General features: G+C 43.5%; 1 protein-coding gene across 8 annotated transcripts in view; it reads left to right on the top strand.

The window, feature by feature from the left end:
* Positions 1 to 27,006, top strand: part of Hectd4 (HECT domain E3 ubiquitin protein ligase 4) — a 180,542-nt gene that overhangs the window by 116,239 nt on the left and 37,297 nt on the right. For 7 of the 8 annotated variants that reach the window (XM_087198219.1, XM_087198220.1, XM_087198223.1 and 4 more), the window contains 18 exons: positions 51 to 235; positions 1,846 to 1,999; positions 3,176 to 3,456; positions 3,655 to 3,844; positions 5,167 to 5,248; positions 6,323 to 6,525; positions 7,871 to 8,006; positions 8,823 to 9,005; positions 9,485 to 9,649; positions 10,000 to 10,169; positions 12,006 to 12,121; positions 19,488 to 19,591; positions 22,022 to 22,183; positions 22,283 to 22,431; positions 23,300 to 23,379; positions 23,692 to 23,855; positions 25,640 to 25,877; positions 26,853 to 26,989. In XM_087198219.1, the coding sequence (XP_087054345.1) occupies positions 51 to 235; positions 1,846 to 1,999; positions 3,176 to 3,456; positions 3,655 to 3,844; positions 5,167 to 5,248; positions 6,323 to 6,525; positions 7,871 to 8,006; positions 8,823 to 9,005; positions 9,485 to 9,649; positions 10,000 to 10,169; positions 12,006 to 12,121; positions 19,488 to 19,591; positions 22,022 to 22,183; positions 22,283 to 22,431; positions 23,300 to 23,379; positions 23,692 to 23,855; positions 25,640 to 25,877; positions 26,853 to 26,989 (2,899 nt within the window). The remainder of the gene's footprint in view (positions 1 to 50; positions 236 to 1,845; positions 2,000 to 3,175; positions 3,457 to 3,654; positions 3,845 to 5,166; positions 5,249 to 6,322; positions 6,526 to 7,870; positions 8,007 to 8,822; positions 9,006 to 9,484; positions 9,650 to 9,999; positions 10,170 to 12,005; positions 12,122 to 19,487; positions 19,592 to 22,021; positions 22,184 to 22,282; positions 22,432 to 23,299; positions 23,380 to 23,691; positions 23,856 to 25,639; positions 25,878 to 26,852; positions 26,990 to 27,006) is intronic. The other variant, XM_087198221.1, reaches the window with a different exon arrangement.

Below are 27,006 nucleotides of genomic sequence, written 5' to 3' on the forward strand. Positions count from 1 at the left end.
CGCCCAGGGTGAGTCAGTTGTCTTTCCTGGCACCCATCCCTCTTTGCCAGGAGTGAAGAGAAGTGCCTGGTGCGCAGCGGGCTTGTCCAGCTCATGGATCGACTGTGCAGCTTGAGCAGTCAGACTGAGTCCAGCTCCAGCGAGAAACAAACCAAGAAGCAGAAAGTGGCCACCATGGCCTGGGCTGCCTTCCAGGTGCTTGCCAACCGCTGTGTCGAGTGGGAAAAAGAGGAAGGTGAGCACAGGACTCCTTTCTACTCTGACTTCTTCCCTTGGCACGAGTGTACATCACGTTGTTGTGCTGGATGGGGCATGAAGAAGGCACTGGTAAGGTACATAATCAGATGGGCTTTATCAGTCATCGATTTCATGAGGGCCTTGTTTTTGGTACCAGGGATCGAACTCAGGACCTTGCACTTTCGAGCCAGGTGGCAGCACCACTGAGCTACATCCCTGGCCCCTGTGAGGTTCTTTTCATCAGAGTGTTTCTGTGAAAACTCACAGCTGCCCTGTGACTCTGAACAACATCCTGGTACCCTGACGGAGAACAGTAGCTCCAGAAAATAGAGAGGATAGTTTTATTATTTTATTGTCAGTACTCCTAATGGTCTCCACAGTTTTGTAAAATGGCTGTTCAGTTGCATTTTCAAGAGTATATTTCTAAATTGTATTTTTAGTGACTAATCCAATTTAAAAAGTATACTTGAAGCTAAGTACAGTGGTACATGCCTGTCATTCCAGTACTGCAGGAGGCTGAGGCAGGAGGATTGTAAGTTCAAGCCTGGCCTGGGCAACTTAATGAGACCCTGTCTCAAAAAAAAAAAGGCTAGAGTTGAAGCTCAACAGTAGAGAGCCCCTAGGTTCAATACCCAGCGCTGAAAAAAAAAAAGTGAACTTAATAAATTTCTCAGGGATTTAGCTTAGTAATTCCACTGCCTGCCTCACAAGCACAAGGTCCGGAGTTCGATCCCCAGTACCCCCAAAAAAAAAAAAAAAAAAGAATAAATTTCTCCACAATATCTCAGTCTGTGCATATAAATGTTTATCTGTTTATCCATTCACTGTGCATTTTAATGTCTTGCGAGGCTATTATATTCAGGCAGATGATGAATCGGAAATTGTTTCTTTAAGAACTATGGTCTGGCAGAAAAAACAGACCACTGAACAAATAATTACAATAGTGTCAAAGCTATAACCAGGAATTAACGAAACCCTGTGGAAGCATAGAGGCTCCTAGAGACCCACAGTGCAAGGAATGGAGGGACTGGCCAAGGCTTCTGCGAGGAGGTGACATACGAGCTATTTCTGAGGGATAAAGAGGGTCTTGAAGCACAGCAAATAGCACATGTATGCTCAGGGATCCAGAAGTGTATGGGACATTCGGAAAATGATGAATAATCTCCTGTAGCTTTTAGAAGCATTATTTAGGGGTCTCTGGAACTATGGTGAACATGGAAAATGCAGAGTGGTCTTTTATTGTGTTTGAGGAGAGAAAAGTATGAATGAAGAAGTCAAGCTGATTTCAGTAAAGAATGATCCTTCCCCTCCATCAGTATATGTTCATCTGTTATGTATGGATTAGTTATATTCAGTTTTCATTAAGAGTAAGATCTTACCCAATGCAGCTAATTTTGAAGGAACTATTAGCTTTTCCATGTGCAGCTTTTATTGAATGAGGAGACACTAATTGGGTGGCCAAGGAAACATTGAGCAAGAGAAAGAAAAATTAGTCAAGGCTTGGACTTCACCACGGAGACGCCAAGAGGAGGACTCACCACACCCACAGCCTCATCATGGCTTCCTTGAGTGGTCACCATGCTTCTCTTTGTTTCTTTAATTCTGAAGGTGGCTCCACAGAGGCTGTGCACTCAGGTCTGGCCCGTCAGGTGTCCAGCCTCCTCACAAACCATCTCGCCCGAGCCACTGAGTGCTGCGGCAACCAGGCTGCTGGGAATGACGCACTGCAGGATGTCCTGAGCCTTCTCAATGACCTCTCAAGGTGTGGTGGGCCTGTCAGGAGCTGGGGAGAGCTGGCTTTCCCTAGGATGATTGCGGTGCCTTTTGTTGCGTTGTGTTTTTTTGGTACTGGGGATCAAACTCGGGTCCTTGCACTTGTGCAGCAGGTGGCAAAACCACTAAGCTAAATCCCCGGCCCAGTTGCGGTGCCTTTTGATTGTGGTTATCTTTAGAAATATCCAAATGAAGCCGGGCATGGAGTGCACACCTGTAATCCCAGCACTCAGGAGGCTGAGGCAGGATTACCATGAGTTCAAAACCATTCTGGGCTATGTAGTGAGTTCAAGGCCAGCCTAGGCTACATAGCAAGACCCTATCTCAAAAAAGAATAGAAAAGAAAAGAAATATCCAAGTTGCTAGGCTCTTTGACACACTTCTGCTTAAAAAGAAAGAAAAGAAAAGGCAATGAACAGAGTCATTAAAACATAGTATTTAGTCCCAAACTGAGAGGATTATCTAGGTGAAAAACTAGATCATGAAATAATGTATTATCATTTGCTTTAATGCCTGTGAACAACAGCTGGTACCCTTTTGAGTATATGCTTTTGCATTCCATAACCAAAATCTCACCCTCTGTAGGAGTCATGAAGTCGGGCCTGTGATTAACTCACATTCTCATGCTGTGTCTTTAAAACAAGTGATTCTGTAGTGGTTTAGTACCCTATGTATGAGCACAAGGCCTACCAAATTTTGTTTGCATTCAACTGTGTGCTCTTCAACCACTGCTGACTCGGTAAGATTTTCTTAGCGGAAAGTGACTGTTCAGCCACCACAGGTCCTCAGGTGTTGGAGGCTGTACACCGCTGCATGGTAGCTTTGTGCTCGATACACTCATTATGAAGGAATAAATGAGTAACTGAAAAGCTGCTAGTTTGGGTTTCTAGTCTTAGTGCTCTGTGAAACACTCTGAGTCTTGATTATCCATTAGACCAGAAATCTGAAAATAGTAAAAACAAACCTTTTGCCTAACGTATTATTGGCAGGTTACAAACTCTTATCAGATGTTTACAAAAACCTTTAATTCTCCTCATAGAAACATAGTGCCAAATCAGTGTGTTCTTCACAGAGCCTCGCTCTGTTATGTGTTTAACCTCTCTCTTGCGCATGTCTGTCAGCCCCCCTTTCCATTGCTGTAGACCTTTTCTTCCTCCTTTTGCAGGAGCCACATAGGGAAAGCCATCCTGAGCCAGCCAGCTTGTGTGTCCAAACTCCTCTCTCTGCTGCTTGACCAGCGCCCATCCCCAAAGCTGGTTCTTATCATTCTTCAGCTGTGCCGGGCGGCACTGCCACTGATGAGCGTGGAGGACTGTGGGAATGTAGAGCTCCCACCGTGGAGCTACTCTGTCCCTTCCCTAAACAGTGAGCAGGAAGATCCCAGTGACCCCGCCTCCAAGATCGCCTCCTTACTCTTAGCAAAGCTGGCAGACTATGTGGTTCCAGGTAATGATCTCCTGGGCGGGAAAAGGTACTGAATCAGGTCCATGAGGGCACCAGGGTCTCCTGCAATGAAGGAGGGAGTCACAGGAGAGGGGCAGAGCGGGAGAGATATTGAGAGATATTCCCAAACCAGTGTGTCATCAGGGAACTTCAGAAACAACACTGCAGTTTTTCTGAATGAGCATTGCTTTTTGATTTAAGGATGTCAGACAGTTCTTTCTCCAACTGCTTCTGAACCTGACACTACACTGACCAAAACCAGTCCCAAGAATTCCTTAAAAGGAGATAAAGATCCTGGAGAAGAGAGTGAGGCAGTGGATGGCAAGCTCTCCATCTTTATCCACAAGCGGGAAGACCAGTCCTCCCATGAAGTCCTCCAACCTTTACTAAGGTGACTAATGATTGTAATAGCTCCATGACACCAGGCACTGCCCATGCCTGGGAACTATGTAAAGTGAACTCCTTCTGTGCATTGACTGCCCCAGCCCTCTGAATAACCCTGCTGGCTACCCAGTTACTGTCACCCTATGGTGACATGTGAAGAAAGTGAGGCAGAACTGAGACACAGAACCCAAGCTCTGAGCCATAGCTCCATACTTTCTCTCCAACCCCAGCAGATCTGGAGCCCTTAGCAAGGTGTACTGCTGTTCTTGTCCTGTGGGAAGTCTACAGTGTGGTTTGGCCTTTGAGAAGGAATCATGCAGTTTGTTTTTTTTGCTTTCTTTTTTTTGGTACCGGGGATCGAACTTGGGTCTTTGCGCTTGCGCAGCAGTTTAGTTTTCAGTTGTTGGCATCCTTCAGCCATCAGAAAATTTAGAGTGAGGAAGAGAAATAAGAGAAACTTTTCTAAAGCTTGAATTCACTAAAATATGAATATGATTGTTCAACAAAGAAGTAAAAATGTAATTATTGCCCACATATTACAAAGCTACAGGCCCTGTTAGTGGGACCCAGGGCATCAGGAAGGCCTGCACAGGAGAATTGAGCACAGTGTTTGTGTCTTCACACAAGTGATCTGGCTGTGTTGTCACCCTCCTGATAGGACCCTGGTCTGCCAAGTGGTGGCCGAAAACACTGAGGGGATAAAGGTGAAATCTGAGCAGGGTCACAGCAGGTCAGTGCTTAGGTGAAGAAATCTCCAAGAAATGTCTTGGCATTACAAAGCATCACAGTCCAGAGCTGGTGAAAGAGTTTTTTGGAGAGTCGGTGTAGGTGGCAGGGGAAGCTGAATTCTTAGAAAGGAAGTCGATGTTTCACTTCAAGGCTGCACGGCTGTGGGGATCTGAGTACCTCCTGCGTGCCAGGCCTCACGGCAGCTGGGTTCAGTGTCACTTTTGTATATGCATCATTTTCATGTAGGTTTTTAGATATCATAACTCATAGAATTATGTAATCATTTCCTTTTTGAAAAATGGAGACTCTTACTATGGACTTTAAAAATCAGTTTTGCCAGGCATGGTTGCACATGGCACCTAATCCTAGCACTCAAGAGGTTGAGGCAGAGGGATCACCACAAGTTTGAGGCTAGCCTGGGCTATGAAAGTGTGTTCGAGGCCAGCCCAAACTATATAGTGAGACCGTGTCTCAAAGAAAATAATAAAAGTCAGTTTTGGAATCTAAGGGTGACCGTGAATGGGTAGCCTGGGGGCACACTAACCTTAGGATCACTACAGTGCCCTTAAGGCGGCTCACTTTCTCCTTTCCCTTTTTCAGTAGCTCAGAAGGACGGCCCTTCCGACTGGGCACTGGCGCCAACATGGAGAAAGTTGTGAAGATGGATCGAGACATGACCAAGGTGACCCTCATACAGGAAACCTGCTGTGACCAAACCTGAGATTAAGAGCATTTGCCAGGCTTTAAGAGAAATTAATTAATTAATTATTTTTATGGTGCTGGGGATTGATCCCAGGGCCTTGTGCAAGCTAGGCAAGTGTTCTGCTATTGAGCTACACCTCCAGCCTGAGGAATCTTTTTTTTTCTTTTTTCTGTTTAATTGGTTCCACCAGGTGCAGTGGTACATGCCTGTAGTCTCAGCTACTCGAGAGACAGTGGCAGGAGAGTTACAAGTTCAAGGCTTCAAGGCCAGCCTGTGTAACAGGCAAGATAATAAGATCCTCGAAAAAAGAAAGTTCAAATTTCCACAAAGAAGCAGGGTGAGAAATTGAAGACAGTGGCTTCTCTGAGACCAAGAGAGCTAGTTAGGGCTAGGATAGGTCAGTGTTAGCATGCTCACTTACCATGCACAAGGCCGGAGTTCAATCCCCATCAACTCCTACCCCTAGAGAGAGAGAACTGGTCAAAATCAGATGCCATCAATGTTAAAATGTAATAAATAGAAATCTCTTAGTTTTGACCTACAAATTTTTTTCTTAGCTCTTTTAAGAAAGTTTTTTAGCTTAAAAATTGTTTTAAAATTAAGGTTTGAAAGGTTGCTAAGAGAATAACAGATATTCAAGAATAATAAATAGACAGCTGGGTGTGGTGGTACATGCCTGTAATCCCAGCACTCTTGGCAGGCTGAGGGAGGAGGATCACCATGAATTCGAGACCAGCCTGGGATACATAGTGAGTTCAAGGCCAGCCTAAACTGCACAGTGAGACTCTGTCTCAGAATAAATAAATAGACAGACAGATACCTCATGAAAATTTATAAATATGCCCAGGCTCACAAATAATTAGAGGAAAGGAATAAAAGCAACAGTGATGTACCATTTTTTTTTAACCTGCCAGACAGGTAATGTTAAGAAAGACTGATATGGCCAGTATTGTTGGGGTGAGGGTAAGCAAACACTGTCAAGTGTCCAGAAAAAGAGCATAGAGTCAGGGAGAGCAAAACGAGTGGTCTAAATGTCTTCATACTGGTCCCTAGGGTGGCTGTTGTGAAGTGATTACAGAAGAGGCCACTGCTGCACTCCGGAAAGCGACCAAGTGGGCACAGTCAGGCCTCATCGTCAGTGTTGGGCCACCAGTGGAATCTGTCAACCCAGAGACTGTGAGCGGACTGTCCACAGGTGACAAAAAGAAAACTGCCCAGACCTCCATTTGCCGGGAGAGGAACTCTGAACTTGCCAGGTAAACCTTCCACAAGGTAGAACCACACCCTTCTCACATTGACTTCGTAATGGGTTTGATTTTAGAGCTTTTAATTTTCTACCATCCCTGTGACTTGCTGGAAATAAGAAATGAGGGCAAAAATCACCTATCTTTTGTAGACATTACTCTCAAAGTAGAGTCTGAGATGCTATCAGGGAATGAGATCATGCAGGTAGGTGGGCTGTCATGGAAGCATAGGTAGGTACTCCTGGCTGAGTGGACATTAGAGCCTGAGGAGTCTTCTGAGTACTGGTAAACTCCTACCTTCCTGTGTTTACATCTTTCAAATAGTACTTTCCCACTGTCCCAGCTGAACACATACATTTCTTTCTAGGAGTAGAAGGGACTGGTGAGTGTTGTCCTGGAGAAGTTGGTGCAAGGTGTTTTACACTTGTAAGCAAGGAGCAGCTGCAGCGCAGGGACTTGCTTTGATTCTTATGGCTTATGCAATAAAAAATTTGAGGTTTATTGCTTTGGAGTATATTAGCTTTTTTTTTTTTCTTTTTTTTTGGTAATGGGAATCAAACTCAGGTCCTTGTGCTTGCGAGGCAGGCAGCGGAACCACTGAACTAAATCCTCAACAAAAAATTGCAGCATGTTAGATACATGATTCTTTTTTTGGCAAGGGCGGGTACCGGGGATCGAACTTGGGTCCTTGCGCTTGCGCAGCAGGTGGCAAAACCACTGAACTAAATCCCCAGCAAAATTTTTCTTTTTTTTTTTTTGGTACCGGGGATCAAACTAGGGTCCTTGTGCTTGCACAGCAGGCGGAGAAACCAATGAGCTAAATCCCCAGCCCTGGAGTATATTAGCTTTGCATTACTGTAATGAAGTTCTTGAAACATCTAGCTTAGTAAGAGAAGAGGTTTGTTTAGCTCACACTTCTGCAGGTTTAGGGGCATGTTGCTTTCATTGGCCCAGTCTCAGTTGGTCACATCATAGTGGACAGCGACAGTGAGAGCACATTCAAGGGAAGCAAGTGATTAACCTTCAGCTATAACCCTCTCTGGAGAACCCCCTTCCAAGGATACACACCCCAGTGACCTAAGGACTACCAGAGCACCACCCTGGGGCCACACTTTTAATCACAGAAGACCCTTGAGTGACACAAACCATGTTCAAACCAGAGCATAGAGGATTTTTCTGATACCCTACCCCAAAGATTTCACTCTAGTGCTGATTTTGTTCTAGTGCTGATTTAGTGCACGTCTTCTCAGTCAACAAAATCTGCCTTTTCATGGATAAATAGGAAATATTTCCTCCTTCTTGGACTTTCAACACCACTTGCCCAGTGGCTGACAAAGTTTCCATATTGACCTCGCAGGACTGATCCTGTCCGACCCTTCATCAGTGGGCACGTGGCAAACAGTATGGCTGCAGAAGTGATTGCCTTGCTACACAGCTTGCTCATGGCACCTGAGTCAAATGCCGCTCAAATATGGACCACAACAGCAGAAAAGGTTAGTACAGGGTTGCCACTTAATTGAGGAAATCAGAAGGGAGCTTGTACTCCATGGCAACATTAGAATCATGCGCAGCAAGGGGGATTTCAGTAAGAGAGATTTCCCAAGTGAGCCAAAGCTACCTGTTGACTGATTTTCCCCTGAAAAATTGCTCTGACTTAATAGTTTCCATTCTGTTAATCTGTCTCCTGTCACTGCTGGCTTTGACTTTATAGAAGTTGAGACAGTATTCTTGGGGAGAGAATGACAGTCCTTGTTTCCCTTTAAAGTTGTACTGACATTTGGAGGTACTGCAGCCTTGGTTTATGGGATATGGTAAGCATGCTCACTGAGTCCTAAGGAAGCCTCTGTGTAGTTTTTCTTGCCGAGTGCTCTGTCCAGAATTAATTAATTATTATAAACAGAAATTTATTTGCCCAAAACCAGAGACTGTAATCAGCTCCCCATTTCCACAGCCACTCTTTAAGTAAACATTTTGTAACATATCCTGAGGGTAATTAACTGTTGAAATGTGGCCAGTATACCCTTGATGGTTTTCCTTCAGATAATGATTTCTTTAGTTTAGCAATTTTAGGAACACAATGTTTGATTCTCCCATATTTTGAAGTTGTGTATTTCCAATTTTGTCTGATTACTTAGGCACATGTGGGTGAAATGTCACTGGCCATACCTAGTAGTGTTTTGGTCCCTCCCACATCCAGAGTTCCACTAATATATGGGAAGCAGACACTGTTGCAGATACTTCCATCATCCTTGATATCAGAACAACCAAAGCTTTTAACTCCTGGTGCCTAAGATGTCTCTCATACTTAGGTTCTGTCTCGTGCGTTGATGTACATTCCACAATTGGGGAAATATGCAGAAAGCATTCTGGAAAATGGCAGCAGCAGTGGTAGAAAACTTGCCAAACTTCAGAGAATCGCCCGCCAGGCTGTCGCCGCACTGTGTGCACTGGGAGGATTCAAAGAGACAATCAAGATAGGATCTGAGGTTCAGGTAACTGACCACCATTTTCCCAAGACATTGCCTCCCCCATATATAAGCATCCATTGATTAACTGGTCATCTGAAGATAAGTATTGTCCACTCAACTGGACCAAAAAACTGCCTTCAAGGTAAATAAGAAATATGAGAAACTCATGAATTCTAATCCACACTGTGCTCTTTATTATTTAACTACTAATGTAATGCTGTATAATGTTAACTACAATATTTGTGTTCTGTAGTGTCATTAATGGGAATATTTTAGAATTGATAGTTTGAGATGGTAGCATATTGTGATCACCTTGTTGTGAGGTTTCGGACCTATTATTTTAGTTCATGTCCTGGGTTTGGTGTCACATTAGCACAGTTTGGTTTGGTATCTACTATGTCACAATTGAAGACATCTGTCAATAGACTCTTCCTATTTGCCACTGTAGATCGCTGCTTACACATCAGAGTTGGCAGGTCATACTAATTCATCTCTGTCTCTAGGTTTTAGGTAGAGGAATATCAGGAAGTATTGGAGTGGTGGCTTCGATCAACGAGCAGGAAGGTATAGCTACAGTCAGATTCCCACCCATAGACTGTCGCAAGACTTCCCAGGCATCAGACACATTGACCATTCCATTGTCTAGACTTTGTGTTCCGAGGTCAGAGGTAAGGAGATTGTTAAATTTTTCACACATTGTCACTACAGATGTTGGCTAACTGCATTGCAGTGAGTAACAGGCACACACTCAGGACAGAGCACTTGGACATCCTAAACTTTACCCATGATATACAGTATTTATGTATTGGTTGTAACTAATAGTAACATTTGTGAGAAATTTTTATCTAGATAGCAAAATTCACTTATTTGTTGGCTAGGGATATTCCACCATATTTTATACTTTTGATTGATAAGATCTTATTTGCATTTTCTCTGGTGATTTATTTCACACCTTCATTTCCTATAAACTGACCAGCTAACTAGCTTTTTGCCATTCCCTCTCCACCCACACTGTTAGGCTCTGCCCCTTCACAAGCTGTCCATTACCGAGAAGGTGGTGCAGGCGGTCCAGTCCATGCTGCTTCCGCAAGAGGGCAGCCTCTCCATTCACACCTCACTGCCTGCAGCAGGAGATGGGTCAGCTCCTGTGATGGCAGTCGTCCGGCTCCTAGCTGAAATTAGAACCAGGTGGGTACGTACCCTCGATAAATGGCCTTGGTTTGGAGGGTGCCGGTGATGGTGAAGCAGGGGGGCTGGGTCCCCAGCTTGCAGCTCTCGCCAGCTGAAGAACAAAACCATTGTCTCACACTCTGTTTACCACAGTTTGCTGCATTCCCCAATTTCTATACTCCAAAATAAAATTGAGATGTTCACCAGGCATAGTGGTGCACACCTGTGACCCCAGCAATTGGCAGGCTGTGACAGGAGAATCACTGCTAGTTTGAGGCCAGCCTGGGCTACACAGTGAGTTCAAGGTCAGCCTGAACTGCACAGCAAGACCTTGTCTCAAAAAAAAGATAAATAGTTGATAATATTTTTTATTAAGACAGGGTCTCACTATGTAGCCCAAGCTGGCCTTGAACTCATGGTGATCCTTCTGCCTCAGCCTCCGAGTGCTGGGATCACAGGTGTGCACCACACCCTGGACTAGCAAGTAGAATATTGAAATATGATGTAAGGAACTCATATATGAGGCCATACTGGTTTACTCCAGTAAAGGGACTTTGTTCTATCACAGGAATAACTGCCACTGTTATTTTTTTTCTTTTTTTGGTACCAGGGATTGAACTCGGGTCTTTGCACTTGAGAAGCAGGCAGTGGAACCACTGAGCTAAATCCCCAGCCCAACTCTGCCAGTTTTTTAAATGGCTTAGGCCACATTGATACATGTCTATCAATCACTTTATAAACTGTTAATAGGAAAACCGAGGAATGCTCACAGTCTTAGTGTTGGAAAGGAGCACAATCTCCTTTTGCACATACATACATTTCCTATTAAACAGGAGTAACACATGTTTTCTTTTGGAGGGGTATGATTTGTTTTGTTTTGTTTTTTGAGGCAAGGTCTAGCTATGTAATCCAGGCTGGTCTTAAATGCATTATGTGGCCCAGGCTGGTTCAACTTCATGGCAGTCCTCCTGCCGCAGCGTCTGGAGTACTGGGATTAAAAGTATGCACCAGCATGCGGCAGAGTAACCTGTTTTCCTTTTGACAACAAGACTTGTGGTATACGTGTAGAATCAAGTGAGTGCAGTCAGCACACAGATTTAGTAGTGATGGCCTGCGCAACTCAGCATCTACTAGGGGAAAAAAAGTCACCCATACAGTGCTCCCTGGGTATCTGTGGGGCTGAGTCCAGGGTCCCCTGGGGTACCCAAATCTGCACATGTGGCACATTGGACCGGGTGTGGTGGCACACACCTGTAATCTCACCACTCAGGAGGCTGAGGCGGGAGGATCACCGTGAGTTCAAGGCCAGCCCGAACTACATAGACCCTGTCTCAAACATAAAAAAATAAAAATGAACGATAAAATAAAATGGCACAGTATTTGCACAGAATCTGTAAACATCTCTAGGTCATATCCTCTAGGTCATCCCTAGGTAACTTACAATACCTAGTACAATACACGAGCTGGGAAAGTAGTTGTGGTGCATTGTTTTGGAGATAATGACCAAAATAAATGTCTGCATGTGTTCAGTGCAGGTGCAGTTTTTTTCCCCAAATAGTTCCTACCTCTACTTGGTTGAACCTCAGAGGATATGCTTTTTGTTTTGGAACCGGAGATCGAACTCGGGACCTTGAGCTTGCGAGGCAGGCGGCGGAACCACTGAGCTAAATCCCCCGCCCAAACCTCAAAGGATATGGAGGGCCAACTGTGTATTTCCAAGCCAGTCCAGTTTGGAAACAAGAGGAAAGGGGGTATAGACTGGGGGACAAAATTGATTGAACTGTTTTACACAGTTGACTTTTTAGAGAATGAACACTGATGACTTTGAACTATTGTAAATCTTTTAACATTAAGAGCATGCCTGGTCATGGCCCAGCTTTTAGAAGACAGCTTATTTTGTGAAGAATTCATACAGCAGTGTCCAGCAGCCGTGGAAGTTCTTAACCTGGTAGCCCAGGAGTGCAGCGCTGGTAAGTACCTGACGCTGTCCTCACACCCTCAGGGAGTGAGTTTGGTCAACACCCTGCGGTTTGATAACATGCTATCTGTGCTCTCCACATCAGATGGCTGAGCTCCAAGGGCCACATCTGTCACAGTTCTCCTTCATCCCAGACCCAGAGGTGTAAATAAGATACTTTCAGTCCAGAGCAGCAGGGAAATCAACAGTTTTCAGTTTAGTTTTAGGACTACATCATGTGCTTTCTTTTATCATTCATAATGACCACTTGCCAGTCCAATTATTTAAATACAGGATGAATTTTTATAAGATAATATAACAGGAAATGTAAAAACGACAATTTTATCAAATTTATTCAATATAAGAATCTACTGGTTGAGCCAGGCATGGTGGCGCACACCTGTAGTCCCAGCATTCAGGAGGCTGAGGCAGGAAGATTGCCTTGAGTTTGAGGCTAGCCTAGGCTACATAGTGAGTTCAAGACCAACCTGGACTACATAGCGAGATCCTGTCTCAAAAAAAAAAAAATGGACTGGGCCGCGGATTTAGCTCAGTGGTGCCACCGCCTGCCTCGCAAGGCCAAGGTCCCGAGTTCGATCTCTGGTACCAAAAGAAAAAGCATCTATTAAAAAAAAACATGGACTGGTTGCAATGACACCTGCTGAGCAACACTCAGGATACAATAGTACATAAACAAATGCGCTGCCCCAGTGGTGCTTGGGGTAAACTGTTAAGTGGTTAATATGTTGCCTTCATTTCCTCCTCAGTACTCTTTATGAGCTGTCTGTGGGGATGCCATATACATTCTGACCATTGTCACTGGCTACATTTGACTTCAAAATTAAGAGTTTACACTGATATCCTCTAGCAGGGTGTGTGTGTTCAAGAAAAAATACAAATACAAACACAGGGAGACCAGCATACTGATCCCTCCTGCCTCCATGATCCAGTATCAATAAGTGGCATCTCATGGCTAGTCCTGTTTCATCTGTGCTTCACCTCCCAGGATTATTTTTAATTCTAGATACAATTTTATCTGTAAATATTTCAGTATGTGTCTCTAAAAAATAAGGATTATTAGCCAGGCATTGTGGCACATACCTATAATCCCAGTACTCTAAAAGACTGAGGCAGCAGGATTGCAAATTCAAACCCTACCTGGGCAATTTAGCAAGATCCTATCTGAAAATTTTTTTAAAAATACTGTGCTATAAAGAAGGATAAATTTGAGCTGGGTGGGTTGGTGCACCCCTGTAATCCCAGAACTCAGGAGGATGAGGCAGGAGAGTCACCACAAGTTTGAAGCCAGCCTGGGCTATGTGGTAAGTTCAAAACTAGGCTGATCTATATAGCATGACCCTGTCTCCAAAAAAAAAAAAAATCCCCCAAAAAAAAGACTTTAAAAAAAATAACCTTAATACCATTATCACATCTAAAATATTAACAGTTCTGTAATATTAAAGTTTCTAGGTTTTTTTCAAGGTCATACTTGTCTTAACATTTATTTGAATGAGAGTCCCAAAATGTCACACATTATGATTTGTTGCTATGTCCTATAACTCTTTTGAAATCTGGCTTTCTCCTGTATGTCTCTCTTTTTTTTCCCATACAATCTATTGGTTAAGGGGTTTCCGGCAATCTGGATTTTGCTGCTTGTATGTGTCTCTGTTGGGTCATTTGGCATGCTCTTTCAACCTTATTATTTTTGGTTTTTGTTTTGTTTTGTTTTGTTTTGATTGGTACCGGGGATTGAACTCTGGACCTTGTGCTTTCGAGGCAGGCACTGGAACCACTGAGCTAAATCCCCGGCCCTTCTTTCAACCTTATACTTCCTATGAATTGGTGGTTGATGTGGGTATTTTAAGTAGAATTAGTCTTTTGTCCCCAAGGATAGAAACAGGAAAAAAAAAAGCCAAATGAAATGGATCACAATTTAATTAGCATTTCTTCAGTGTTCTAGGCTGGCATCCCCACCAACTATAATGAGGAAGTGGCATCTTTAACTTTTTTAACCTTTAGTCATTTTATTTTATCTTTTTGGGGTTCTTTTTCTTTCTTTTTTTTCTTTTTGAGACAGTGCCTCAAACTCTTGGCAGCCCTCCTGCCTTAGCCTCCTAAAGTGCTGGGATTACAGGCATGCACCACCACACCTAGGCTTATTTTTTTAATCTATATTATTTACCATTTCTCAGGGCATTTACTCTGTCAGTAACTGTCTAATATCTTTTCTGTTCCTTAATTTTTTTGTTCTTTTACATTGTGGTGATTTCTGGTGTTGTTGTTCGTTTCTCAGTTCACATTTATTCTGTGTCTGGTGCACTTTTCAAGTCTCTGCCTCTGATAAGGAGGGTGCATGGACTCACAGCAGCCCTGGCTGGGAGACTGGGTGACACTGATGACCCTGGAGCTAAGACAAACAGAAAAAGCAAAGGCAAGGAGGCTGCTGGGCTGCTAGGGTGAAAAACGAGGCAAAACTTTTGCTGTCTCTGCTTTTTAATATTCTTGGTTAGATTGCATTGCGAGACAGATTTCAGCTGATTGTAGCTAGCATATTGCTTGCTGGCTTAGTTACTTGCTTTTCTGTAGCACCCTTTCTAGTTTTCCTTTTTTATATATTTTATAGAATAAAGATGTCTTAATTTGGGAAATTAATATTGTTGTTTAATGTACAAGCTAGGATTTATAGTGGTTTTTATTTTTTGTTAGTATGTGTTGGCAGTACATAGTGATTACATTCATCATGGGGAGTTGGTATGTGTACATGATACATTTTGATTCTTTTTACTTCCTCTTCCCTTCCCCTTTCCCCACCTCTCTCCATCTCTAGATCCCTTTTCTATTTGCACATGATCTAACTCCCTGTTTCCTGTTATCCAGCCTAATTTTGCTCTTTAAATTATGTATACTTTGCAGTTTCACATATATCTAAGTTTGTGGGTCTGATTTATTTCACTTAACATTATGGTCTCAAGGTGCATCCATTTTCCTATCAAATTTATCCTTCTTCATGGCAGAGTACTACTTCATGTAGTAGTTTAGAGCAGTGGTCTCATGTGATTTTGATCATACCCACTACCTGTGTTTCCTAGTGGAAAAGAACAAAGAGTTAGAAATGTGTAGGAAATATTTTACTGGTTACACCACAAAAGAGAAGACTGTGAGCCTATACACACTGGCTGTATTCTGAAATAGTGCCCTAGGACAAGTTTAAGAGTTCTTAATAACTCACTTATTAGGCTCCCAGAAATAGCTTTGAGAGCCCATCCTGGTGGGCACACACCTGTAATCCCAACTACTCTAGAGCTGGAGGCAAGAGAATCAAAGTTTTGAGCCAAGCTCAGGCAATTTATCAACATAGCAAGACATTCTCTCAAAAATAAAATTAAAAAAAATAGCTCTGAGGCTTAATATAATTATCAAATTTTGCTGGCTCCAGAGTCATACCCATAAAAATAAAACAACCTGCACTCTCGGCTACTTTCCAGCACAGGAGTTATTTTTATGGTCTAGGAGAAACACTTTTCATAAAAGATATTGGGGTGGGTAGAGGAGAGAGGGCATTCATTCACTCATTTGCCTATTGCTGAGGTCTCTCTCTGCTACCGGGCTGGTCCTGAGCATCTGGTTCAAGTGACCCTTCTGCCTCTGTCCCCTGAGTAGCTGAGACTACAGGTACACACCACACATGCACTTTAGAAATTTTGTGTGTTATGTTTTTGGTTTTTGGTTGTACTAGGGTTTGAACCCAGGTCCTTCTACATCTCTGGGCCTTTTCATTTTTTATTTTCAGATAGGAGTCTCTCTAAGTTGCCCAGGCTGGACTTGAACTTGCAGTCCCCCTGTCTCCCCCTCCCAGAGTACTGGGATTATAGACATGTGTCTGGATTTTTATTTTTATTCTTTTTATTTTTTAATGCATTAAATTTTTTATATGAAAATGTCATGAATTTATAAGCAATAATTAATGACTTTCAAAAACAGTTTAATAAATTTCTTCTATTTTACTTCATCTGTGATTAATTGTGCAGCAGACATGGCTACTATGATATTAACTGAGTCATATCTAAATTTTATAGCTTCTATATGTAAGAGGGTACACCTAATTCCTTGTGGGAAGGGAACACCCCTGGGGGCTTTTCCCATGTAGCCATTCTCCTGAGAGGTTACCTGGACTCCATGATTGAAACAGCATAGGAAGCAGATTTTCAGACCTGAGAACAAGGCCCACAGAAAGTGAGAAAGTTCTCACCTTGATTTCACACTATCACACAAACCAGGATCCCCAGGTTCAGCTGTTTTCTCCCAACTGTGTGATGCATGTATTCCCTGAACCATATGCTCTCCAAAAAAAACCTTTTTGTTACCAGGGATTGAACTCGGGACCTTGCGCTTTCGAGGAAGACAGCAGCACCACTTAGCTAAATCCCCAGCCCCCCCAAATTTTTTTGAGACAGGGTCTCACTATGCAGTTCATGCTGGCCTTGAACTCACTATGTAGCCCAGGCTGCCCTCAAACTCGCAGTGATCCTCCTGCCTCAGCCTTTCTGGTGTTGAGATTATAGGTGTGCACCACCACGCCAGCATCAAGCTTTGAGGGTTCCCAAGAATTTTTAAAAAGTGTGTTTAAAATGAATCCAGGAAAATAAAGAAAAGTACAAAAAACAAAATGTTTCCCAGGCTCCACCAGAAAGTCAGATTGTTAACTCCAGGTGGACCCAGGTGGCATGACACACTAATGGTCAGACCTTGCTGGAAGAAGCGGTGCTCCAGGTTTCTCCCTGACCGGTCTTCTACCTGCCCATCTCCTGAATTTTCATGGCTCCTCTCTGTTGAGATCAGTCTCGGGAGCTGTTTCTCGAAAAGCGCCCCCTCCCCAGCCTCATGAATACAGCACATTTGAAACAGAAGTCCTCATTTACTCAGGAGCCAGCTGTCCTCCTGACTTCTCTGCTCCATTCAATTCTCAGTCTGTTGTGGACACCTCCTCCTCACTTCTCCGTTTCCAGTCTCTTGCCACATCTGATTCTCCTTTGGAAACGCTCCTGGAATTGATCCTGTCCTCCCTACTTCCCCAACCAGCTCCTTAAGGCAGGCACTTTTTATCTTGTTCTAAGACACTGGCATTATTCTCCTAATTTTTCCCCTTGCACTTTCTCTTTTCATATTGCAATCACAGCTAGCTTCTGAAGACCCAATTGGAGTGAGTGACTGACGAAAGCATGGGGTGCTCTCAGTGGCTGGCTTTCGTAGGGTAGCTGCTGATGGGAAGTCATGTATGCCCAGGAACAAGTTTACAGCTGCTTCTGGCTGTTACTGCTACTTGTTACTATGGCCAAGAAGAATCTGTCTTTTGTGTCTTGGATTTGAAGTACAGAAATATAAACTCTCTTACATTAAGCCTACTTCTTAGCTAATGTTCCTCAACTATCAAGGAAGCCCGATCTCTGCCCTCTTCCCCCCAAGAATTGCTTTCATCTGCTATTTAGTATGAGTCCTCCTGTCTGCATTGAGCTACCACCATGGAATGTGTTACTGTTAACTAAAAGGACACCGTTGTGGTTGTTACTCATTGTATTATCTGTATGTGAGGTCACTCAGAAGAATTTTCCAAGTCATTTTAACAAAACTACCTGGAAAGTGTTTATCAGACATTGTTGGGCTCCTCATAACCAGTTGACTTTTATTTCTGGACTTAGTTAAACAGTTTCACTCTCTGATTTTGCCACTGGGAAGCAAAGACTTCACCCCAAGTCTAAATAAAGGAATGAAGGGCCCGGCCATATCTCATGGCCCAGCTTCGCTGGTGGCTCCTCTGACTCTGTGTTATTGCCTTGTACTTCTCATCCACTTCTAGCTCATACCAGTGAATGTACCTGATGTGTCTGTCACTACAGTAGAAGTAACAGTCTTTCCCCATTATTTTACATAAACTGTGTTTTACTTTTACTGAACTGGATACACTGTAGTCTTCCTAAGACATCTTTTGTTTTTTAGTTGAGGAATAATTTACATACCAATTCACCACTTGAAAGTCTACAGCTCGGTAGGTTTTAGTATGTTCAGAGATGTACAGATATCACCACTGTCTAATTCCAGAATGTTTCCACCTTCCACCCACCCCAAAAACCACCATCATACCTATTAAATAGTCACTTCCTACTCTCCCAGCACTTGTCCTCTGGCAGTACCAATGTCCTTTCTGTCTCTATGAATTTGCTTCTTCTGGGCCTTCTATAAAACTGGAATCATGCAATATGTGGCCTCACCCAAAAGCTTCACTTAGCATAATGTCTTGTGGTGGTGGCGGTGGTGGCAGTGGTTGTTCTGAGACAGGGTCTTGCCATGCAGTCCAGACTGGCCTTGAACATGCAGCAATCCTCCTTCCTCAACCTCCCAAGAGTTGGGATTACAGGCATGTGCCACCACATCCAGTTCTACACTTATATTTTCTTTTAATAATTTTAGCTATGGGGTTTTTAAAAATTAGGTCTTTAGCCAGGGATTTAGCTCAGTGGTTCCACCGCCTGCCTTGCAAGCACAAGGTCCCAAGTTCAATCCCCGGTGCCAAAAAAAAAGAAAAAAGAATAAAAATTAGGTCTTTGATCCATTTTGAGTATCATATGGAGTATTCCTACTACCTCTCACACTTGACTATTATAGACCTTTTCTCATAGTAATGAGCCACCTAGAATTCCCTTCCTTCTCTGTTTATTGAAATTCTATTTTTTCCCCAAGATCTAAGTTACTGCTGTCTTCCATAGAATGAAGTCATTGACCACTCATCTATGCCTGGGCTTGTGCTTTGTATTACATCCCTTTTCTTAAGTGTGTGTGTGGAGGTGCCCACATGGGCATCTACTTGTCCTGTGTCTTCGTATTCGCCAACATCTCTAGCAATTTGCCTGGATCATGGGAAGTATCAATAGGCATTAGTTCTTTAAAAATCAATTTAGATGTGAAGAATTAAATAGCCTTCATTTGTTAGATGATAAGAATAATGACTGTCATCTAGTGAATGTTCGCCCTGTGTCAGGGACTTGGCTATGGGCTCTACTTGAGTTATTTCATCTCATCTTCCCAAAACCCTTACTGCCATGGCTTCTATTTCTCCCTCGTGTTGGAAGTGAGATGGTAAATACTGAATAATGGAGCCAGGGTCTGAATCCAGCAGTCCAGTTCCAGAGTCATCTACTCACCCACGATGCCATGCTGCTGAGTCACACATAGTAGACAAAGATGTCTCCGGGTATTTGCTCTTTTGTAAGCGTTCACATGAGCTGTATGAGTGAATTTATTGTTTTAGGTGCTACCCTAGCAGAGTCAGCATCCTCTTCGGAGTTATAGGGTTTTTTTTCACAGATGCAAATGTCCCTCTGCAGGAGAGCGTCTTGCTGTTGTGGAGGTGCAGTGTGAGCGGCTGAGGATGCTCTACCGGGACTGTGCTCGGCCGCCACCACCACCCTTGCAGGCTGACCGGAGACAGGTAAGCCTTCCGTGGCGCCTCACACCTCCCCTTGAGGCATTGGAGGATGCCAGGCAGCATACTTAGAACGAGTGTTTGGAAAGACTTTTGGAAATATACACTCTGTGATGACGTCCTGTCATCTTTGAATGTCATAGCCTACTGAGCTGGCATTCTGTTTTTTGTTTCTTGGGAGTTTTTTTGGTACAGGGGATCGAACTCGGGTCCTTGCACTTGCTCAGCGGGCAGCAAAACCATGAGCTGGCATTCTGAATAGTGAAAAATTACAGTGAGGAGCAGAATTTACTAATTTATACAGTGTTTCTCTGTGTTAACAACAAAGAAAGATAGCTTTTTAAAAATCTTAGTTCTCTAGTCCACTTTATAATAAATATAGTTAGAGAGAGAATGAAAATAATTAAAAAAACAAAAGTAGCAGGGCCAGGGATTTAGCTCAGTGGTTCTGACGCCTGCCTCGCAAGTGCAAGGACCCAAGTTTGATCTCCGGTACCAAAAAAAAAAAAAAAAAAAAGCAAAATATTAAAAGTTGTTGGTACATCTTTGAATGTTTGTAGCAACATTATTCACAATAGCTTAAAGTGAAAACAGCCCAAATGTCCATCAGCTATTCAGTGAATAAACAAAAATTTAATATATCCAAGCAAGCAAATGTTATTTGACCATAAGAAGGAATAAAGTACTGACACATGCTATGACATGGATAAACCCTGAAATTAAGCTAAATGAAAGAAGCCAGTAACATAAAGAGACCACATATTTTATGATTCCATTTATATGAAATTTCTAGTATAGGCAGATCCACAAATAAAGCAAATAGATGGATGATTGCTGGGGGCTGCGCTGAGGAATTAGAGGGACAAGGACCAAGTTCTAATGGATACAGATTACTTTTGGCTGGGAAGAAAATATTCTACAGTTAGATCTTTTTTTTTTTTTAATTTCTTTTATTGGTACATTTTAGGTATACGACACATTTACATTTCTCATTGGGAATTGTACCTTTATGTGATGCATCTTGGTTCTCATTTTTTCCCCATTCCTAGCCCTCCCTTCACCCCTCCACCCTACAGTTAGATCTTGGTGGTGGTTGCACAACTTGGTGAATATCCTAAAAACACTGACTTATACATTTTAAATGGGTTAATTGTATATTTTGTGAATTATATAAAATAAATTGACAAATCTAGCTAAGGATACAAGACTTATACTCTTGCAATTTTTCTGTGATCTTAAAATTACTTCCAAAAAATAAAGTTGAAATACATTTTTGAAGGGACCAGGGTAGGATAGACCAGTGTAGTGTACACACAAGGCCCTGGGTTTTATACCCAGCAATGAAACAACAAAAATACATAAAAGAAAAAGTCAACAGAAATTGCATCTTCTCCAGTTACCATTGCCAACACATAAGTGTATAGTATGAAACAAAATTAGGTTTTCTTCAGACTGTCTAGTACCCAGCTTTTTCTCCTCAGTAAATGGTGACTCCCTTTCCATGCCAACCAACAGCAACTCAACGGTCCACCACATGCTTGGGCCTCGACTCATTCCCTCAAGTCCCTGTGGACAGACATCTAAGTTAACTTGAGCTTTTGCTGTTGTGACCTGATTCACATCCTAGGAGCTGACACTTCACATGCATCTTTCAATTCTTTCTGTAGGATATAGTGAAATTGATGGATTAAAAAGATATGCTTTGTGGGGGCCAGGGATTTAGCTCAGTGGTTCCACCGCCTGCCTCACATGCACAAGGACCCGAGTTCGATCCCTGGTACCAAAAAACAAAAAACAAAACAACAACAACAACAACAAAAAAGATATGCTTTGTCTGATAGAAAAGCCGGAAGTTTCAATGATTAGGTTGATTAAAAATTATGAAAAGAAGCCAACTAACCTAAAAGAGAAAGTGTTGTCATAGTACCCCTGCGTAGCTTTGAGCTGAACGTTAAGTCATAGGAATATGACGTCTGATTAATGACTGAACTGAAATCGTCCTGTAGCCACATGGGACTCTGAGAATAAATGTGCGTGCGTGTAAGGATGCGTAGATAAGTAAGAATTCCACCCACAGTTCTCAGAATAGAAGAAAACCAATGCCTAAGGGGAAAGTAAAAATAGCGTAGTAAGAAGAAGAAATACAGAGATAAATATTAGAATTTTTAAAAACTTAACAGTTACAGAGTTAAAAATGATTATTTCTAGAGAACAGGTCTGGACATAGGAAAAAAATATGTATATACAAGGGTGGGGTATACTCAATGGTAAAGTCCTTGCCTATCATGAGAAAGGCCCTGAGTTTAACCCCTGGCACCACAAATATTTTTTACACATCAGCATTTTCATACCATAAGACAGAAATTACTTTTCTTCTTTGAGAGGGTAGTGGGACTTGTGCCTGCAGTTCTGTTGAACGTGGGTTCCCCCTTGTAGCCCAAAGAGATCACTTGGAGCCCTTCGCGAGTGTTTCCTCCCGTTCGAGCCTGCATGTTCTCGTCTCACCTGACCTCCGTCACCTTCCTGGCCGACCCCAGTGCTGGAGGAGGTCTGCCTCGGGGCACTTTTATCTACGCCACGTCACCTCTGCCAGTTCAGGTGAGACAGCACGTGGCACAATGTTGGTGAGAGGGAAAAGCCCATGGTTCGGCCCTGAGCGACCCATCTGACTGTCACCCTGTACTGGTGTCTCTTCAGGCCCCGTCTTTTTACTGGGAAATTGAAATTGTTTCCTATGGAGATACTGATGACGACACCGGACCAATAGTTTCCTTTGGCTTTGCTACAGAAGCAGAGAAACGAGATGGGGCTTGGACTAATCCAGTGGGCACTTGCCTTTTCCACAAGTGAGTGGCTACTACTGCTTTTATTTTTAAAAAGAAAAGTGGGGGGCTGGGAATTTAGCTCAGTGGCACTGCACCTGCCTCACAAGCACAAGATCCTGATTTCAGTCCCCGGTGCTACAAAAAAAAAAGAAAGAAAGAAAAGTAGGTTTGCATTCCAGATAGCAGTAGCTTCCTACAAAGTGTTTGTAGGTATTCAGAAAGCCAGAATTGAGTTCTATCTCCATTCAGATAAGTTTGGAGAAAGGAATGTGTTATTTTCCCTGTTTGGATATTTGTGCATAGTATATCACATGATTGCTTCCTAGGTGTTCTGCAGCAAGAAGCCTATTTATCTTTGTTTCCTGAGTATATCTCTGTGAGCCTATATCCCTTTTCTAGGAAGACAGCCTAGACCAGTAATGGAGAACCTTTTAGAGCCTTGAGCGATAACAGCCTCCTGCAGCATGTGTGTTATTGTGTTTTTAGGACAAAAGACATTATTGTGTGTTGTTTTTTCTAGTCTAAAAACCTCAGTATTCAGGTTTAATTGCAGTGTTGGCACTTTGCAATAAATAAGTGGGTTTTGGGTTGCAGTTTGGCACTCGGTCTCTGAGAGGTTTGCCATCACTGGCCTAAGAGATGCCAGTGTGGGTGTTTTTATGAGGCAGGCAGCGGAACCACTGAGCTAAATTCCCAGCTCTGGGTGTTTTTAATACTAAAGTCATATCATAAGAATCTGTACATCCTGCAATGTAGAAAATACTGGGAAATTATTTGTGTTTTGGGAAAGAGAACCGCTGTTAGGATTGCTGAAGCTCCCATCCGCCCCTGCCCTGCCACTGCATGGACCACAACATCTGGTCTTTGACTCCCTCTGCTTCCTTCCTAGTAATGGCCGGGCTGTGCACTACAACGGCTCCAGTCTGCTGCAGTGGAAGAGTGTCCGCCTAGATGTGACTCTCTCTCCTGGTGAGTGCGGCCAGAGCTTTTTTACCTTGTGTGTTTCTGTTCATCTCAAACTTGGGCCTAAAAGAATTAAGGTTAAATAAATATAGCAACAAGAAACAGGTGATTTGTGTTTTAGTGAAAACCAGCCCTTGTCATTGCTGCTCCACAGTTAACACTACACCTTCCTTTGTGAGGCTGTCCCCCTCACAGCCTCATTCTGATAGCCCAGGAGACATGTGTGTTCTTATTCCCACTGTTGCGCGGTTGAACTTTAGGTGTTTACTTGACAGTAAGAGGTGAACTGTGTGGTTCCCTTCCTGTTCTCTGCTTTAGGTGATGTGGCAGGAATTGGCTGGGAGAGAACCGAGGGGACCCCGCCTCCTCCAGGGCAGCCGGCCAAGGGCCGTGTGTACTTCACGTACTGCGGGCAGCGCCTCTCTCCATACCTCGAAGATGTCTCTGGTGGGATGTGGCCTGTGGTTCACATTCAAAAGAAGGCAAGTTACCTGCTGGGAAAGGAGAGCACATTCTTAGTCATTTGTTCCTGTCAGGGAGGGAAAGTGGAAGGCACCCACGTGTGCTGTCGTAGGGGCCACGTGGCACACAGTGACGGAAGGGAGGGCAAAGTGAGTGTCAGCAAGGGAGCTCATTCTGTTGTGTTGACCCCACAGTCTTGGATTGGGTGATGTCCCCTCAGGAACATAGTGCTTAACTTCTCTGACCCTTTGGCCTCATCCCTGAAGAACAATGTAAGGAACACTACTGTCCTTTCACATGTCAGGGAAATGATTTTGCAGCTAGGTTGTGAGAGTGACCCTCTTAGATTGCTTAGTGTGCCAGAACTAGAAGGAGTCTCCACTAAAGACTCGCAGCTCACCCTGCTTCACCCAGCCTTCCCACCTGGAGTGTCTAAGGAGCATAATTACTGACTCCACACTGTCTGCCTGAGTTCATATTTCCACCCTGGTCTGCTCATACCTGAGCTCAAACACCCACAGACTAGAATATGTCTCAAAACCAATGTCTCTTTGCCATATGGAAGTGAATATGTCCAGGACTGAGCCAGGCTCTTCCCTGAACTCAGAGCTGCTGATCCTTCTCCTCCTCCAGAAATGGCAGTTCCTGCCTTCTGGTTGCTCGGCCAAAAACCTTCCTCCTTGACTCCTCCTTTTTCTGTTGCCCAACCCCCAGTATGTCGGCAAATGTTGTTTGTTCCTCCTTCACACTGCATCTAGAACCTGACCATTTAGCCCATTCCTCCCCTAACCACCTGGCCTGGCCACCATCATCCCTTGAGCAGCTTGTCACTCATTGTTCCCCAGCTCTTCTCAGCCCTTTTCTTGCCCTTTACACAACTTTCTATACAGCAGTCACAGTGATCTTTAAAAGTGTTAGGGGTTAGGGCTGAGGGTTAAGGTTAGGGCAAGGCTTAAAGTTAGCACATGTGAAACCCTAGGGTGGATCTCTAGCACTGCAAGAAATAAAATAAAATAAAAAAGAATTAGTTAGAATGTTGTTGCCCTATTCCAAACCAGTCAGTGGTTTCCTATGTTATAGGATATAAAAGCCCAAATCTTTGTAATCCTGTAAGACCCAGACCTGTACCATGTCTTTGATACCATCTTTCACCTTTTTATTTATTAAATGAATTAAAGATGCCAGAAATTTAAACAGCTTGCTCCATTCATTCATTCATTCATTAAACAAATATTTATCAGATGCGCGCCATATGTCAAGAACTATGTCAAGTTTTGGATATGGAACAGTGAGCAAAACAGACACGAACAATGTCTCCTCACAGGCTTATAATCAGTTGGAGGAATTGAGCATAGCTCAGCTAATCACCAAAATCTGTGTGTGTAATCACAGACTTAATAAATGCGGTGTGTAGGATCTTATTCTCTATGGAAGAAGGTTCCAAGCCAACCTGATCCTGTCCCTGTGCCCCTGAAGAAGTGATGGTCGAGCCAAGTCTGGAGTGTTAACTGCTCCCAACGGGGCAAAGTTGGAGGAAAGAACATTCCAGGTGGAGGAGCGGCACGTGCAAGGTTTCAGGCGGAAAGGAACAGGGTTGGAAGCGAGAGGTCCTGTGTCTGAGTTGCTAAGAGCCTGAGCACAGGGCAGGAGGAAGGGTGGCACTCTAGGCACAGATCAGGCACACCAGCCCCCACCTCGGAATGACCTTCTGATTTGACATGGAGTGAAGTCTAACTAGGGTGTTAAAGAAATAAATAAAATTAATCAAAGTCTTTTCAGATCTTTTATATGATGTCCTTTCCAGAACACAAAAACTCGAGCCAACTTTGGCTCCTGCCCATTTGCCTATGCCGAGGGACAGGCCCATCGCAATGCCGCGGACCTGTGCACTGACCTGGCAGAGGAGATCAGTGCCAACTTCGAGGCCCTGCCCTTTGCCATGGCATCGGACAGTGACAATGATGCTGGGACCAGCATTGCATCAGACCCAGGCACTCATGGACCACCGTGCCGGATTGCCGCTGTGGCCACTGCTCAGCAACGTAAGCTGCCTCTTCCTAGGGCCCCACTGCTTGCTGTTTGGGAACGTGGGTGCTGGGGCACCCTCATGCCCACTTGCCTGGGGTGTTCCCTCCACAGTCTGAGGCTGCAAGCTCAAGTGCCATGGGGCTGCAGGCTAAGTGGAAGAACCGGTTGGGGAGGAGGAGCCATGACAGCCAGGAAAGCTCATTTCTGCCCTCTTACAGGAATATTTGGTGCTAGCAGAATGGTGTCAAACAGCAAAAGCCCCCAAAAGTTTATGGAAATCTCTTCATTTTATGGTTTTACTCATTTTATAAAATTGCTTTAAAACTGAGCTGGGTATGGTGGCACACGTCTACAATCCCAGGACTCAGGAGGCTGAGGCAGGAAGATTGCTGCAAGGCCAAGGCCAGCCTGAACTACATAGGGAGACCCTGTCGAATAAATAAATGACATCATAGGATAATAAACTGCCACTGTAGAATCTAGGTAATGGGTATTTAGGTGTGCACTAAAAACATTCCTGATTATTTGAGAAATTTCAAATCAAATTTAGTAAAACTGAGCTCACCAAACTAAAGCTGCCTTCAGGCCATATTTGATACTGCTCTGCAAACTGTTTTAAGAGACTTTTTGGTTCTTTCTCATAGTAAAGAACCTTCCAAATTCTTCCCTGAGTTGAATGAATCACACCAAAAAAACCAAACTCTGAGGATTCATAGATGCTTAGTTGTTCCTTGGCTCTGTAATTTAAAATTCCTTGGCATACTAGGAGTCTTTCTGTCATACAAATTCAGGGAGTCCAGTTTGTCCAAGGGTAAGCTCATGATTTTCCCATCCTGCTCTTGTTTACATTTCTCTGTAGGGGGTGTATTTTTTTTTTTGGTACCGGGGTTTGAACTCAGGACCTTGCACTTGTGAGGCTGGCAGCAGAACCACCGAGCTAAATCCCCAGCCCCTTGTTTACATTTCTCTGTCTTGATGCTTTGTTACAGAGTATGATAGCGACACCTCCTGTCATTACAAAGTCGAGCTCAGCTATGAGAATTTCATCACCTCTGGCCCAGACCCTCACCCACCTCCCATTGCAGATGATGAAAGCGATGACGATGACGATGATGACATCCCACAGGTGAGACCCAAAGCCAT

This window comes from Heterocephalus glaber, unplaced genomic scaffold (genome assembly GCF_053883595.1).
Source record: "Heterocephalus glaber isolate CG9 unplaced genomic scaffold, H.glaber_assembly_v1.0 deba00001687, whole genome shotgun sequence".
Lineage (NCBI taxonomy): Eukaryota > Metazoa > Chordata > Mammalia > Rodentia > Bathyergidae > Heterocephalus > Heterocephalus glaber.